At 37.5% G+C, this 16,170-nt stretch overlaps 1 protein-coding gene across 1 annotated transcript in view; it reads left to right on the top strand.

Annotated features, from left to right (window-relative positions):
* LOC101624014 (phospholipid-transporting ATPase IB-like) overlaps positions 1-16,105 on the top strand; it is a 120,051-nt gene extending 103,946 nt beyond the window's left edge. Inside the window, exons 36-37 of the mRNA XM_004680321.1 lie at positions 15,661-15,821; positions 15,942-16,105. Coding sequence (XP_004680378.1) covers positions 15,661-15,821; positions 15,942-16,105 — 325 coding nt within the window. The remainder of the gene's footprint in view (positions 1-15,660; positions 15,822-15,941) is intronic.
* Positions 16,106-16,170: the final 65 nt, after the last annotated feature.

Genomic DNA, 16,170 nt, shown 5'->3' with positions numbered 1-16,170 from the left:
AAAAAGAGAAACACATGTCTTTTGCAGCAACTTGGATGGAGCTGGAAAAAATCATGCTTAGTGAGATAAAGCAAAAAGAGAAAGAAAAATACCGGATGGCTTCACTCATAGCAGGAGTATAATGGACCAGGCAAGAAAATAACAAGAATAATGAACAGCCATATACCAGAGACATTTTGTGGGGTGGAGTGGGGAATGGGATAAAAAACGGAAGGGTGGGGAGGGAAGTGCACGGGATTATGGTGATGGCACACAGGTGACTTGGTGATGGAAAACCTGTGGGGATTACAATTGAGATGGAAAAAAAAGTTTACAAAATGATGTAAAAATAAACTGTTATAAAAAAAAGGCAAAATATACATGAGAAAATATTTTGATAATCTGAATGACACAGACACAAAAATATATTATATATACATAAAACATACATATGTATGTGTGTGTGTATTTCTTATAAATCACACTATCTTACCCATACTCTATTATCCCTTGCACTATTACTCTTCTTCTGGAACATGTCATCGTCACTGTGTACTCTGAGAGAAAAAAGAGCTGCTTTTCAAATTCCTCCTCTACTCTAAGGCAAAGTCTCCCTTTTCATACCTATTCCACTTAGTGATATTTTAGAAACAAAGACTAGGAATTCCTAAAGGTTTTTATTGTTTCTGTTCTACCAAATGATTCCTCTGAGGAAATAAACCAAAATAAAATACTTGTTTGAAGGGTGTTGCAGCAGCAAACATTGGAATAAAACCTAATTGCTATTTTCAAAAAGTTAACCACAGTTAGATAAACAAAATATGGTACATCCATACAATGGAATACTACTCAATTATTAAAATGAATGAAATACTGATACAATGAATGAAATACTGATACATTCATAACATTGAAAACATGCTAAATGAAAAACATCATCAAAGGTGACATAAAATTCTATTCACAGGAAATTAATGAGCAAATCTACAGATAAAAGTTACATTAGTAATTGCTTAGGAATCCCTGGAAGATTCAGTAGTACAGAATCAGTACTTAAATAACATAGGCTTTCTTGTTGAGGTGATGCACAAGTTTTAAAATTGCAGTAATAATTGTATATATTCATGAATACATTGAAAGAAATCAATATTTTTTTTTATTTTAAAGGATAAATTAGTGATTTAAATTTCAATAAAGCTGTTTTTTTTTAAATCAACCTAAAAGAATTTCACTCCCAATTACAATGTACTAGACTTTTCCTGTTGCTTAAAACTATTAGAAAACTGGAAAAGGAAGAAAGTGTTTGATGAATACTTGATATATTCTTTATATACTCCAGATTTCTGGGAAAAAAAAAAAAAAACATGATCGACACAAAGGATACAGAGATTCTGGGGTTAACGTATTTTATATTCTAACTTTAAATAAGTTATTTCTATTTATAGCAAAATTAATTTCAATGTGTTGGAGTATTTATCACATATTTAAAAGTAATGTGTCAATTATAGCACAAAAGGAGAGCGGAAATGAGACTATACTATTATATGATTCTTATATGTTACATGGCATAATATTATTTAAAAGTTGTCTGTGGTAAATTAAGATGCATAATATAACGCCCTAGAATAACCACTAAAAGTTAAATAATATGTTTCATATACCAGTAAATGAGATAAAAATAGGTAAAAAAATAACCAGAAACAACACAGGAAAAGTGAATAAAAATAAAGTCAATAAAAAAATGAAACATAAGTAGAAAGGTGTTATACGATTAAACCAACAATACTGATGATTACATTAAATGTAAATGGTTTAAATACTCCAAATAAAAATAAGAGATTGAGTAAAAAGGGCAAGACCACCAACTACATGGTGGTAACAAAAAAAATGCACTTTAAATATAAATACTTAAGATGAAAATGGTCCTAGAGACCTTTTATACATTGTTAATATACTTTACTGAGCTATACACTTAAAAGTAGTTTAATACTAAATTTAATGTTATTTGGATTTTTCACAGCAATAAAAAAATTTATAAGCATATTAGTTTAAGAGAATGAAAAAGCAGATAAGCCATGAAACACTAATAATAGAAAAAGTAAACTTCCCATTTTATAAGAAAAATTATAATGCAAGGTAATTAATGCTACTAGAGATAACAAGACACATTTCATAATGTCAATTTATTAAGAAACTATAGCAATACTAAGTATAGTGATGTAATACAAGCATTCAAAATATATAAAGTAAAATATGGTTGAATTTGGAAAAAGAAATAGACCAATTTATGATTATAGTTGGAGACTTCAACACTTTCCCTTTAGTAATTGATAGGTAAGTAGTAAATCATTAAATATAGAGAGACCTTCCTCAACAAAATCAACTAAGTTGCTCTAATTGATAATTACAGAACATTACTAACACTGTCAAAAAATGTTCACGTGCACATAAAATGTCCACAATATAAATGTCCTGAGCTGTAAAACAAGTTTTAGTAAATTTAAAAGCTCATAATCACAAAGACTATATTTTCTGATGATAGGATATTAAATTAATACTCATGGTTGAAAGATAAGCTATTTGTAAAACCCTTTGATATTTGGAAGCAAAATACACAAATAATTAACTAATAGATTAAATAAGAAATAAAAAGGGAAAGTGCATAGTATTTATAATGGAACAATTTTGAAAATAATATGCCAAAATTTTGTGGGATGCAGTTAGGTGGTCCCTCTGAAGTGTTTAAAAGGTAACTGATAGATTTAAATGTTATATATTTTAAAAGGAATAAAAGTCCAAAATTTGTGGTCCAAGATTATTAGAAAAAGAACAAATTAAATTCAAATTAGGAAAAAGGTTAAAATAAGAAATAGATATAGTTAGTGTGTCTGACATTAAAATTTTGATTGTAGTGAGAATGTCTGTTATTATATTTATGACTGAAAAGACATCTATTACAAAAGGCATTTATCTTCAATAAAAATTGCCAGCTCCTATAAAACAACCAAGTAAGGAATTAGACTTTCCACATCCATAAAGTTCTTTGTTTCAGAAAACCTTGGGTAATGCGGACAACTGGTCAATTGAATAACCTCACTTATCCCTTTTCATACTCTAATTTTTACTCTTATGTTTTCAATCACCCAATAAAGAATTAATAAAGAAAATACCTGAGACCTCAACTCTACCATCCTCAACTTTAATAAGGCAGAGCCCAAATCTAGTCTCTCCGCTCAGTCTTTCTAACTCTTGCTCATGACCTCACTTTGTGACCCTCATGCAATTTCCACAAGCTGATGGTTTTTGTTCTATTTCGTGTCATAATCAAAAGAACCACAGAGGCAAGTTCAGCCATATTGGCCCAGGTAGAGAGAAATGTCTGTGAGTTAACACAACAAATAATATGACCTGAGTGAGTGCCTAAGGTTTTTCTAGCTTATACTATCATTAATAACCTACTGGGATTGACACAATAAAAAACAGAAAATACTTGTGAAACTAAAAAATTGGATCAGTGAAATGAACAAAAAACTTCCTTTAATATCTGGTACAAAATATACTAGGAAAGAAGTAAAACTTATTATTCGCAGATGACAGATAATATTCATGGAAAGCCTAAAAAACTCCAACTGAAACAATAAATCAACTCAGTAAAATGGCAGGGCACAAAATCAATCTGTAATAACCAGTCACATTTCTATATACAACAAAATAAATGAAATACCTTGGAATAAACTTAACAAAGGAGGTAACAGACCTATACAATGCAAACTGTAAGACATTATTTAAAGAAATAGAAGTCACAAGTAAGTGGAAAGATATTCCCTGCTCATGGATTAGAAGAATTATCATTATCAAAATGGCCATCCTACCCAAAGCAATAAATAGATTTAGTGCAAGCCCTATCAAGGTCCCAGGGGCAACCTTCAAAGAAATAGAACACACAATCCTGAACTGATGTGGAACCATGAAAGACTATGAATAATCAAATAATTCTGACCAAAAAAAGGAAAAAGAATTGCAGTTTTACACTCATATACTTCAAACTATATATTGTTACAGTAATTTTTAAAACTGCACTAAAACAAAAACAGATATATAGACAAATGGAATAGCACAGAGAGCCCCAAAATAAACCCACATTACTGTGGACAATTCATCTCAACAAAGTAGCCACAGTATACACTGGAGTAAGGAGAGTTTCTTCAACAAATGGTGCTGGGAAATCTGTACAGACACAAACAAGAGTGAAACTAAGTCACTGTCTCACATCTTATATAAATATCAAAATAGATTAAAAGCATAGATATGAGATTTAAAACCACAGAATACAGAAAAAAATAGGTAAAATTTGACACTGACTTAAGTAAAACACCTTTGGGGATTCATTTCTAATGGCAAGAGAAGCAAAAGTAAAACAAACAGGATTACACCAAATCGAAGTTTATGCATAATGAAAGAGAAGATCAGTAAAATGAAAAGACACCGAATGGGCAGAAATCTCTTCACATAACACATCTGACAAAGGGCTGATATATAAAACAGATAAAGGTCCTATTGAAACCAGAGCCCTGGAGCCCCACAGCACAATAGAGCAGTATCAGCTCTTTCCCACTGCCGACTATGTAGAGGACACAGCCGGAAAAGGCAGTTTCCTATTCTGCTGCTCCAGTGGCTGGTCTATTCCACTTCTAAAGTGGCAGCTGGCAATTGTGAGTGCCAGCCAGCCATTTTGAGCATGCTGCCTACAAGCAGGGCTGCCCCTCCACCCCCAACCCCCCAGGCACCAGCTGGAGCTTGAGTCTGAAGCCTCTGAGTCTCTAGTGGTGGTGACAGTGGTGTCTTGCTGTGTGATGTAACATTGGTGTTTCTTGAAACTGCCTCCTAGTAACTGGTGGTGACTGACACTATTGGCCAGTGCTTTTCAGCACTGTTGATGGGCAACCAGCATTCCATGTGTGGGTTACCTCTGAGAGCTGTCCATCACTTCTGCTCATCTGGTACAGCCTCTTGATGCTCTAGCCTCTGTTGCTATCTATTCCAGCTTCTGGTGCTATCCAGCCCATGCTTCAGACTGTGGTGTTATCTCAGTGACTCCACTTGTGAACTACTCCAGCTGTCACCTTGAGCTGCATCGTGGCTCAGTGCTGCCTGGTATGCCAGGAGTTTCAGGTCCTCATTGATGGGATACCACCATCCTGAGTGAACAGTCTTTTGTTTGGGACTTCTAGACACTATGGACACTATCTGGGGTGATAGAGCTAGCCATCTATGGCCTTAGAAACTCTTTGTTTCCCTGTTTATTACATAAATCTCATGTTGTTCCCACAGCCTGAATGGGCTTGCAATGTGTTCATGAGTGAAAATCCACAGTGACCTGTCCTATGTCTGACACTGTTCTTGTAAGGCTATAGACTCCCATTGCTCTGTTTCAGTTGGTGATGACCACAAGGAGGAAAGAGCCATTCTCCCTTGTGGCTTGTGCTGTGGGGCCTCAGGTTACCATTTCCTATCAATAAGGATAAAAAAAAAAGTTTGTGGGAGCCTTAAATTAAGAGTTAAAGTTAGGTCAAATATTTATCCAAGAAGGGCAAAGAAGATAATTTAGAGATGCAGGAAAACACAAATGACTCTTACAATTATAAAAACATTAACTTTCCTTATAATCAATAGTAAAAGAAATTAAGAAGACAGTGAGCTACCAATTTTCACCTAACTAGAAATGGTTGACATAGGACAGCCACATTTATGAATGTGGTGAACCAAACCCTGTTGTTCATAGCCACTGGACTATGTCATGGGGCAAAATGTCAAGTGTGATGAAAGTTTCCAAAATGTGTTTTCCCTTTTAACAAAATCCTTTTATGTTAGATTTAAGGATATAATAAAAGTTGTAGATTAAAATCCAAGTAAAGAAAAAAAAATTCCAAGAAATGATCAGTTGCAAATATTGCAAAAAACAAAAGCTGAAGAGATCTAAATATTTTGTAATAGGTTTCCCATTAAATAAGTTATGTTGTACATATCTAATTTTAAGTAAGTAAGCCATTATATTTATGTTATAAAAGAATATTAACCAGCATGAGAAAATGTTCTTACTTTATAAGATGGAAGGCCAAATAAAATGCTTAGTACAATCCTTTTCATTTGTATGAGTGTATTTCTCATTACTGGTCTATCAGACAAAACTGTAATAACATCCCCTGACTGTAGACACAAAAATGTTAACAGTGATTATCTTAGGATGCTGAAAATACAGGCAATATTTTATATTTTCTGTCTTTTCTACTTTTAAATATGACACTTGAGTGTCATATTTAAATAAGACACTTGAGTACAGTCATTTAAATATTAGTTATATAACTGTCATCTGTGACTCTATAAATTCAGTTCATATTTTGTCAGTCACTAAAACATCTAATAGTGTACTCATGTTTTCTGTTACTGAGATATGCTCTGAGAAGTCTATCTTTGCCTTCTGGCAATCCGATTATATTGTTCAGATTGATCTAAGGAATTGCCAAGAAAGAATACAGGGTATGTGCCTAGTTGTGTTTCTTTTTATCAAAAAAAAATCATATTTTAGAAAGTGGATTGAAAGCTCTCACTCACGATATACTTCATGACATATTTTAAGTAGCGATCATTCTTAGAAATGCAAAACCTCTTGTTTGCTATCCTTAGTGGTAATGTTTTTGTATGAATGGCTGCTTTATTTGATGGCTTCTTTTATATTTCTGCAATTTACTTTTGGAAAACATTCTTTTAGTCAAAACTTACTGAGATTTGTAGATGATTTAAAAAAAGACCAGATCAGTTATGATTAAGTTCTGGGGATGTAATATGCATTGTGGCAACTATAGTTAGTAATGCTATATTGCATATTTGAAAGGAAGAGAGAAACTCTTGAAAGTTCGCAGCACCAAAAAAAAAGTGTGACTATGTATGGCAACAGACTTGTCTTATGGTGGTGATATTTAACAAAACATGCATACATCAAATTATGCTACACACCTGAAACTAATAATGTTTTATGTATTAATTATATCTTAATTTATAGAAGATTGGAATTAAAGAATCTCCTGTTAATTGAATAGCTGTAGTATTATTTTTCCATTACGGACAGCCCTGTTTATTGGATTTTCAAATCACAAATAAGAAGAATATTACTCCCACCAGGTTATATCTCTAAAGTAAAAGGATAAACTTAGGCCCAGAAACAACCCAGAAGAGTCAATTTATTGTTTTCTTTGTTTGCTTGCCTTTAGGTAAAACAACACCTAAACCTTCTTAGAAAAATGAATCTTTCCCCTTTTGTATATTTCATATATGTTTAGAAATTGCATGTCCTTGTGAATGACAGTAAGAGAAGAACAACCCCACATGATGAGTCCTTCTAACCTCTTCCAAAAATAAACAACCCAGGCCACAATGCCTGAGGGATCCCCCAGGACAGCATTTTTCCTTCTCCTTGCCCTTTTTTTTTTTTTTTGCCAGGAGAGTAATACAACTTCTGTGCCTAGGGGGAACTAGGGGGGTGAGGAAGCACCTTTGTATTTTTAATCATCTCTGCCTCCAACCATAACCTTCTGTGTTCTTATCTCCTCTAGCTGCTCAAATAATCTCAACCTCTAACATTCACATAAAATTGGGTTACAATTCACAGCCAAAAGACAATAGGAAATCCAGCATTATTCTTCTGGGAATCTCAGATTTTATGTTTTTCTTACTCACTTCAGCTCCAATTTCCCTCCTCAAGTAAATCCTTGATTTTTTCATCATCCTATCTCTTGTAGCTATTTCCTTCTTTCCACATTTCCTTGATCTAAACTTGGAATACAGTTTCTTTTCTTTGATCTGCTTAAACACCATTAATATACAGCAATTGTGATAATACACATTCATGGAATTTTTTAGGGTGGAGGGAGGAAGAAAAGAGAGATATATTGCACAAATAATAGGATGGCCAATCCTCCCAGGTTGCCTAGGAGTGAGGGTTTTCTGGGATGAGGTCCTTTCAGTGATAAAACTAGGAGAGTTGAGTTGTTCAACCTACATTAGTGGTCTCCTGCTAAAGAGACATGGAACTCAAAATGACAGTGCTCACAGATTTACAATTTCTTGCTGGAAAAGGATGCACTCTAGAATGGCACCAAAGGAGTTAATGCATCACAGTCACAACAGAGAGGACAGTAATCTCCCCTCTGTGATCACAGATACTGGCACACACTCTCCTGGATTAAGAACCTCCAACTCATGCACAGAATACCCAAAGCCAGAGGGCCAAAGTGCATCCTATTCACCTCTTATACCCTCTGGTCACATAGGCACTTTCTTTAGCAAGAGAAATCAGAACTCATGCCCACCAGCTTCAATGGCACAGGGGCACTATAAATAGAGCAAAGCTGAAGGCTTTACAATGGAAAGGCTAATAATGGGAAGAAAGAAAAATACAGATGATCAAGCAGGCCCTTCTGGGAACAATACACCACAGAAACCTGAATCCCTATGTTTACTGCAGCATTGTTTATAATGGTAGGCTATGGAAACAACCCAAATGCCCAAAAATAGATGACTAGATCAAGAAGATGTGGTATATATACACAATGAAATATTACTCAGCAATAAAAAAAAAAACAAACCAAGAAAGATGAGATCATGCAATTCATAGCAGTGTCGAAGGAGCTGGAAGAGATGATGCTCAGTGAAATAAGCCTGAAAGAAATATAAAAATATCAGATGGTTTCATTTATCAGAGGAATGTAGGGGAACAAAATAAGGGATCAGGAAAAAAATTATAATAAACTAAAAAACAAAAATTAACACGCAACTATAAATCAGAGACATTATAAATCAGAGACATTCTGTGGGGGTTGGGTGAGAGGAATCAAAATATAGGAAGGATCAGCACAAGGGATAGTGCAGGGGTGAATTGGTGGCGGGAACTCTACAGGGATTACGACTGAGAGGAGATAGCAGACATTGCACAAAAAGGAAAAATGATGTAAAATATATATCAAATAAGAAAAGAAAAGAAAAAAAAGAAACTACATCCATACATTTGAAGTTGTAATAGGGGAAAAACAATTTAGAAATTAGAATTCCATTTGCAGTGAATTTATTGATCAAATGTGAAGGTAAAAACCACATAAACTTACAAGAAGCTAAGAGAACTTCAAACAAAGCCAACTGTTTTTAGGAGACAAACTTCTAAAATCTAACAGAAAGAAAAAAATGTTGAAAACAACCAGAGAGAAACTGGTATGCCTAAAACTATACCTAAAGCTGAATGAAAATTTGAATGACAGTGGATTTCTTATCTGAAACCATGAAGGCTAAAGCCAAGTCACACAATATTTTTAAGGGCTGAAAGAAAAGAACTGTTAACATGAATTCTATAATTAGTGAAAATATCCTACAGGAAAAAAGGTAAAATAAAGTGCAACGTGCATGCTTGTGGTCAGATAGCTTTTACAAATGGATTTTCTCCAAGCCGGAATTTAAAGATCCAGAATCCTTCCAGCCTGTGAGAAGCTGTCTTCAGCATGTATTTTTGAAGTTCATAGTTAAAGTGAAAAGTGGAAGTGATGTGGAATATTCTTACCAGCCAGGTCTGGGGATGGCATGCAACCTTATTACTTAAATTGTGGTCCAGAGACAGAAGCGCTAGGATAACCTGAAAACTTGTAAGACATCTCAGACCCTACCTACACCTACCGAGTTAGAACTTAAATTTTAACAAGAGCTCCAGGCCATGTATATGCACATTAAAATTTCAGAAGCATTGGCACTTAGGATTTCTGCAGCCATTTGATTAGCCAGACTAGTTATTTGGCAGTAACTACATCCAAGTAAACTAGGAAATGTATTCTACCTCGATAACTAGGAACAAACAGTTTAGAATTCCCTATCCTCTCCCCAAAGAAGATGACTCAAAGCTTCATCCGCTCACAGCATTCACTGAGGATAGTCTTATTCAAGGGCTCAACTACAAATAGGCAATGTTCAGTTTTCTTCATCAGTTCCAGACATGGCCTACATAGTCGCTTTTGACCAAAAAGACAGTGCCCTGCCCCTTCCACTATACATACACAGAGTGCACTGGTATGCACAGATAAGAAAACTACAGCAAAATCTCCCTTTCCACAAGAAGGAATCCCACAAACTAAGCCAATGAAGGGTCTATTTCCTGGAAGTGGGAACATCCCATAGAGTTTAGGGATTCTCTCTAAAGGAGATCCTTGTCTGTTTTCCTCCACTGCCTCTATAGTGATTTCTGGGAGGTTCTTCCTTATTCTCCTCAGTGACATCTGGAGAGAGTGAATATGCCCTTCCTGAGGACTACAACTCTCCTGAAGGAAAAACACTTATTTTAGATCTCAGACTATTGTGTGTGTGAATTTCTGCTTCAAGGATTTTTTGGTTGGTTTGTTTGGCAATAGGAGTTCATCAAAATGCTAGGAGGTTCCCAAAATACTTGTTGCCAGTCATTACTATGTGTGACAACACCCAAATTCTTTCCTACAGTTCTCATGCCTGCTTTGTTTTCTCTCATTCTTGCTCACAGATCTCTCTTAATTTAATGCCACCTGACCATGAACATAACAGCTTTAGTGGGAAAACAGCAGTGTTGACTGGACCTTTGCCATGAGGCTCAGTCACTGTACACCTGAGAAGACTCACTAGGTCTGTGTTAATTGAAGCCTTCTAAATCCCAGCTTTCATTGCTTACAGTTGCCTTTTGAGTCCTTAAAGATCCTACATCTTTGGGCTGTCTTCTCAAAAGGGAAGACTTTCCTCTGCTTTTTTCCTCATAGTACCTTACCAAATGGAGGCTCTGACAATAGTACTCTTTTCAGTTACATCCTCAAGAGCCTCTGGTTCACTGAGTACAGGGACCTGCTTGCTAAGTTACTACAGGTGACACATTCAGGCCAGCAGAACATAAATGTCCATCACTCCAGAGTCTGGAGTCAATTTTCTCACATTGCATTGGCTCAACTTGTGATGAAACACTAAAACACTTAGAATATAAGTATTAACAGGATGAAAATGTAAAAATAACTAACTAAATAATTAACAGAAGTGGAGATACAGAAGGATGAAAATACAGAAGTATTCATTTGTATAGCAGCTAATAAGGACTGACATACATCTCCCAAATTCTGACATTGAAAAATACACAGTGGACTTCGGTGGTGGACTTCGGTGGTGGACTGTGGGTAATCTCCGTGGGTGCACTGCAGTGTTCATACCTGATGACCCCAATGATCCCTGTTTCCTAGTATTTGTGCTCTTGGGTGACTTCATTCCCTTGAGTCTAAGCTACATCTAACAATTTGCTTCTCATGCACAAAATACAGCCAAAGGTACAGGATAGCATTTGTGAGATTAAGTCATAAAAAGACTGAGGTTCCATCTTGCCATTTTTCTGGCTCTCACACTTGCTCAGGTTAATGAAAACCAGCTGCCATGCTGTGACTGAAAAAGATCACATGACAAAAAATTGAGGAGGAGGCCTCTAGTCAACCACCAACAAAAAATTGTGGCCTTTATTCCAAGCTTGTAAGAAATGGAATCTGGAGAGCAACCACATGGATAAGCTTGGACACAGACCCTCTCTCAACTGAGCTTCTGCAGGGACGCAGTTCTGGCTCCACTCATCCTGTGAGACACCCTAATTCCGAAGGCCAGCTAAAACACACCTGGATTTCTGCCCCACAGAATCTGTAAGATGTGTGTTGCTTTTAAATCTGACATTTGGAGTAAATTGTTACACAGCAATAGGTGACCAATAAAAATGCCTTTATCACATGCAGCAATGTTTACATTGCTCATCCATACTTGTAAGCAAAGTCCTCATCTTTGGGCAGATAGCAGAAACTTCCAATTGTCTACCCACATTGTTCTCCTCATCTTCCCAGTTAACACAGTCTAATTACACTGACCACATTTCCTAGCTTCCTTTGCAAATTAGATATCCCTGTTTTAGTAAATGATATAAAAGCAGATTTTTTTTTCTTGAGGCTTTTAAGAACATACCCAGCTCATACCCAGAGAGTAGATGCGTTTCGCCCTTTACCTTTCTTTCTTCACTCCTGCTTGGGCCTGACAATGGCCCTGAACCGCCATGAGGTCCTGTGAGCAGCAAGCACCTCCTATATGGAAAGACTGGAGCCCAACCTTTGGTAACTGCAGGGTAAGCAAAGGTCAGGCTTCTGTGCTGTTGGCCTCATGGCTATCACTAAGTGGTAGGCATTTGGGAGTGTGAGCTTGGACTGCGCATGCCTGATGGTGGGCACCTGGAGTTCAGTGTGGGCATGAGTAAGTGGGCACAGCTGAGCCTGGAGGCTGAGGCCATGAGGGCAGCAGCACATAGAGGATCATGTGCATTGGAGTTACAAGACCATGACGAGAGATTGCCAGAGAGAGTAAAGATTTGCTGGGGGGTGGGAGGCCTGCCAGTGTCCTAACCCTCCACCCCCACTCTCAGAGTCCCCTGTGTGCCCTGCCTGCACCTGGTTGCCTCACTACAAATGGTGTAGAAAGATCATTAAAAGCCTGAAACATCCACTGAGAGCTCCAGGATTCCTCCTTTACCTGTCTCCCCAATAGATCGAGAACCTGTCCTGTGCCTCGCTGGCATTACAATGACCTTCTGAAATATACCAGCTCTGGTCTCAGTTTATGGTAATAAAGTCATTCATTTGGTTGTTTTTCAGGTTTGAGTCATCTGCAGTCAAACTTAGTTCCTAATTCACACAGGTTCCTACGTTCCTAGCATGACTGCTGAGGCATAAATAGCACAATCCATGTTCACCTTTTTAAAGGTTTTCCTGTGGGTATACATAATGCATTCACAGTCTCTACTGATATTCCCTTAAGAAAGATAAGAATTTATATTACACAGTCCCAGTTCTCAGACAAAGCTTATTTTCTATTTTTCATAAATTTCTTCTTATGGGAAAAAAAATAGTTTTAAAACAGAAAAGGGGAGGGGGAAGTGTCTCAGAGACCACCAACACACTATACTAAAACAAAAACCTGTTATGGTCCATAGCCAATAATTTAATAAAGGACTAAATTATTTCAATATATTTCTTATGCCTTAAAAATGTGTATTATCTTTAGTACAACAACCCTATTTCCAGGAATTTATCCTTAGGAAATAATTTGTAAGTGGATGCAGAGATGCTGTTAGGGAAGTTTTCAGATAAGCCACAAAAATTCTAAAAGATCTTTTAAATTTCTATTTGACTTAGATCAGCCCCATTCTGCTTAGACTCTTAGGTGACTTCCTATTGCAATTTGGATTAAGTACAGATGCCTCACAGGTTTCTAACCGCAGAGCCAAGGTCTAGCCCCTCATTCTTTCTCTTTACTTTCCTCCCTACCTACTCTTTCTCATTCAAAACTTCCAGTTTTATTTAGGTGAGTATAACAGTCTCCTTTTCTATTGTCTCTTCTTGTATAAACCATCAATGCTTCACCATCCCCCTTCCATCACTATTTTTTTTTTTTTAGTACATCATAAACCTCTCTTTTTTGTGGATGCCAGCTATGATTTTTTTTTTCACCCCGCTGCATTTACCAAGATAACTTTCTTGGTAGATAATATTGTATCATTCTCTTACTCAGAAATATTAGGTAAGTCCAAGCTCTTTAAAATGGAATTTGAGATTTTTGACAGATTGACTCCTTTCACCATGCAAAGTGCAGTCATGGCTATTGTTGACCTCAAAGAAAGAAGGTCAAAGTAACAACTTCTATGTGCTTTTTCTAATTATTAAAATGGAAACTATAAGTATGTGGGTTTAATTCAACAAAAAAAGCAGATCATACCATTTTACTGTGCAAATATATCACAACTTACTTATTCAATCCCCTATACTGGACATTCAAGTTTTCACAGCTAAGCCTTCACCAGAATAAACAATATTGCTTTGGAAATCTTTTAAGTATGTCTTTAGGTAATCCTTAACTGTGTATCTTATTGATTAAAAAATGAGTGTCTGGGCCCTCCCTGGCTGTGCAACAGGTTAGGACACACGCAGCACTGCCAGCTGGCAGCAGCCACTTCAGTGTGAGTTCAATCCCCGCCTCCAAGGTGACCACACGGCAGACCTCTCCTGACCCGCCCGCTGCTCCCCTCAGCAGTGTACTTTGTCAATCTGCCTGTTCTGCTCCCTACTCTGTCTCAGGTGAATCCTCTCAGGGCCCCCATACCTCTGTGCTGTACCTCAGTCTGTATGCATAAATAAATCTTTAAAAAAGTTATTTAAAAGAAAAATGAGTGTCTGTGGAATAAATACTCCTGTACTAGAGTGTCTTTGCTGGAGTCGCCTCTAGCAAAAAGAATCTAGTTAAACCTCTTAAAAGGTACCTATGATGCACTTGAAATATGTCCTGATTACCACACAACTAAATGACAAAAACAGAGGAAAAAGTTGGAATGTTCTGAAATACAGAAATTTTAATGGGCTCACTATGCCAATATGCCCCAGCATGCAACTTACCTGCAGCTTAAGAAAAAAGTACCATACCAGAGTTGGCTTGATCATTATCGGTAACTGAGTTGTTTTCACTTCTAAGAAAGACAGCAAGAAACCTACACAACATTTATCATCCCTCTATGTGTTCACAGAGTATCTTGACAGAAAAAATACATTTTGGGGAAATGTCATAAAAAGATATGGAAGAAGAGAGCCCAGAGAGGCCAAGGAATGACGGAACAAATTCAAAAGGAATTGCCCTCTTGTCACAACTTATTAAGCTCAGTCAATTGTTCCCACAGTTGCAAGGTCATACAGCAGCAAAAGCCTCACCAGCAATAACTTTCTACTGTTTCAAGCTCACCAAAAATATACTAAGTGTGATGACCCTTCTAACAATACCAGAATGGAGCTATCAAGGAAGCAGCTGAGCATGGAGACAGAGCAAAGGGAAGGACTTCAGAGAATGATCTAATCTGGTTATAGGTCTATAGGGAGTCAGATAAGCTTGCTCAGGAGAATTAAGGCAGTAAGACCTGAGTCTCTCAACTTGTGATCTATGTGTTAATATAACCCAAACTTAATTCCCAAATCTTCAGCAAATTTTAAGCACAATACTACCTTAATACTGTCTGGGGAATCAGGTGAAAATGCCTGAGTTCTATTTTGGGGTCAGCACATACAGAATGACATTAAATCAAGAGGGAGTTGTTCCTGGCCAGGAAGCTGACCCACATGGCATGGCAGACCTCTCCTGATCCACCCGCTGCTCCCCTCAGCAGTGTGTTTTAGTACATCTGCCTGTTCTGCTTCTCACTCTCACCTCTGGCCTGTGGCTTGTACCCCAGTTCTGTATGCATAAATAGATAAATACATCTTTAAAAAAAAAAAAAAAGGTGCAGGGGCAGTGAGAGGATTCACCAGAGACAGAGTGGGGAGCAGAACAGGCCAACTGACATAGTACACTGCTGAAGGGAGCAGCGGGTGTGTGGGTCAGGAGAGGTCTGCCTGCCATGTGGGTCACCACCGGGGCAGGGATTGAACTCATGCGGAAGTGGCTTTAGCTTCTAAGTGCTGTGCTTTAACCCGCTGTGCCACCAGGGAGGGCCCTAAATAAATAATCTTTTAAAAGAAACAAAAAAAGGACAGTAGATGGAACCTTTGCTCTGTCCGCTTCTTCCCAATACAGGTCAGCCACAGCACACATCGCCTTGGGTGTTTTTGTTTTTCATAAGGAAGTAAGATGGCTAAGGAGTGTGAAACCTGGCCCCACTGAACGTGAGGTCATATCGGAAGTGCCAGGAAAAACTGCCGCAACCACAACCAAGAACCCACACAGCTCCTTCCCAGGTGTGCACCTGGCGGGTTGGGCCCAGTTAGGAGGAAGATGGTCATCAGCCTAGTAGTAGCCTGGAGGTTTCCTCCACATGGGGGATGCTCACTTCACGCTGCTCTGAATTCCTCCAGCAGGGCTAATGTCAAACAGCCACAGAAGTCCGACAGAGGAAGACAGCACCCAGAGGGAAGAAAGCAAGCCTCCTGAAGCGCCTCCAAAGCTCAGGGCAGACTGCATCTCTGCCAGCTACAGCCCGACGCAGCTCTTCCAGGGAACCCAAATTCAGGGAACCCACTAATAATTTTACCAAGCCTTTCTCCTTACCTAGCCCAACCAGAAGCGCGGTGTGAGCCTTGCAGGGCT

Source organism: Condylura cristata, unplaced genomic scaffold, assembly GCF_000260355.1.
Source record: "Condylura cristata isolate star-nosed mole 26May11 unplaced genomic scaffold, ConCri1.0 scaffold00010, whole genome shotgun sequence".
NCBI classification, from domain to species: Eukaryota; Metazoa; Chordata; class Mammalia; order Eulipotyphla; family Talpidae; genus Condylura; species Condylura cristata.
Note: the sequence above shows the minus strand (reverse complement) of the source record. Positions and strands in the feature narration are given on the sequence as shown.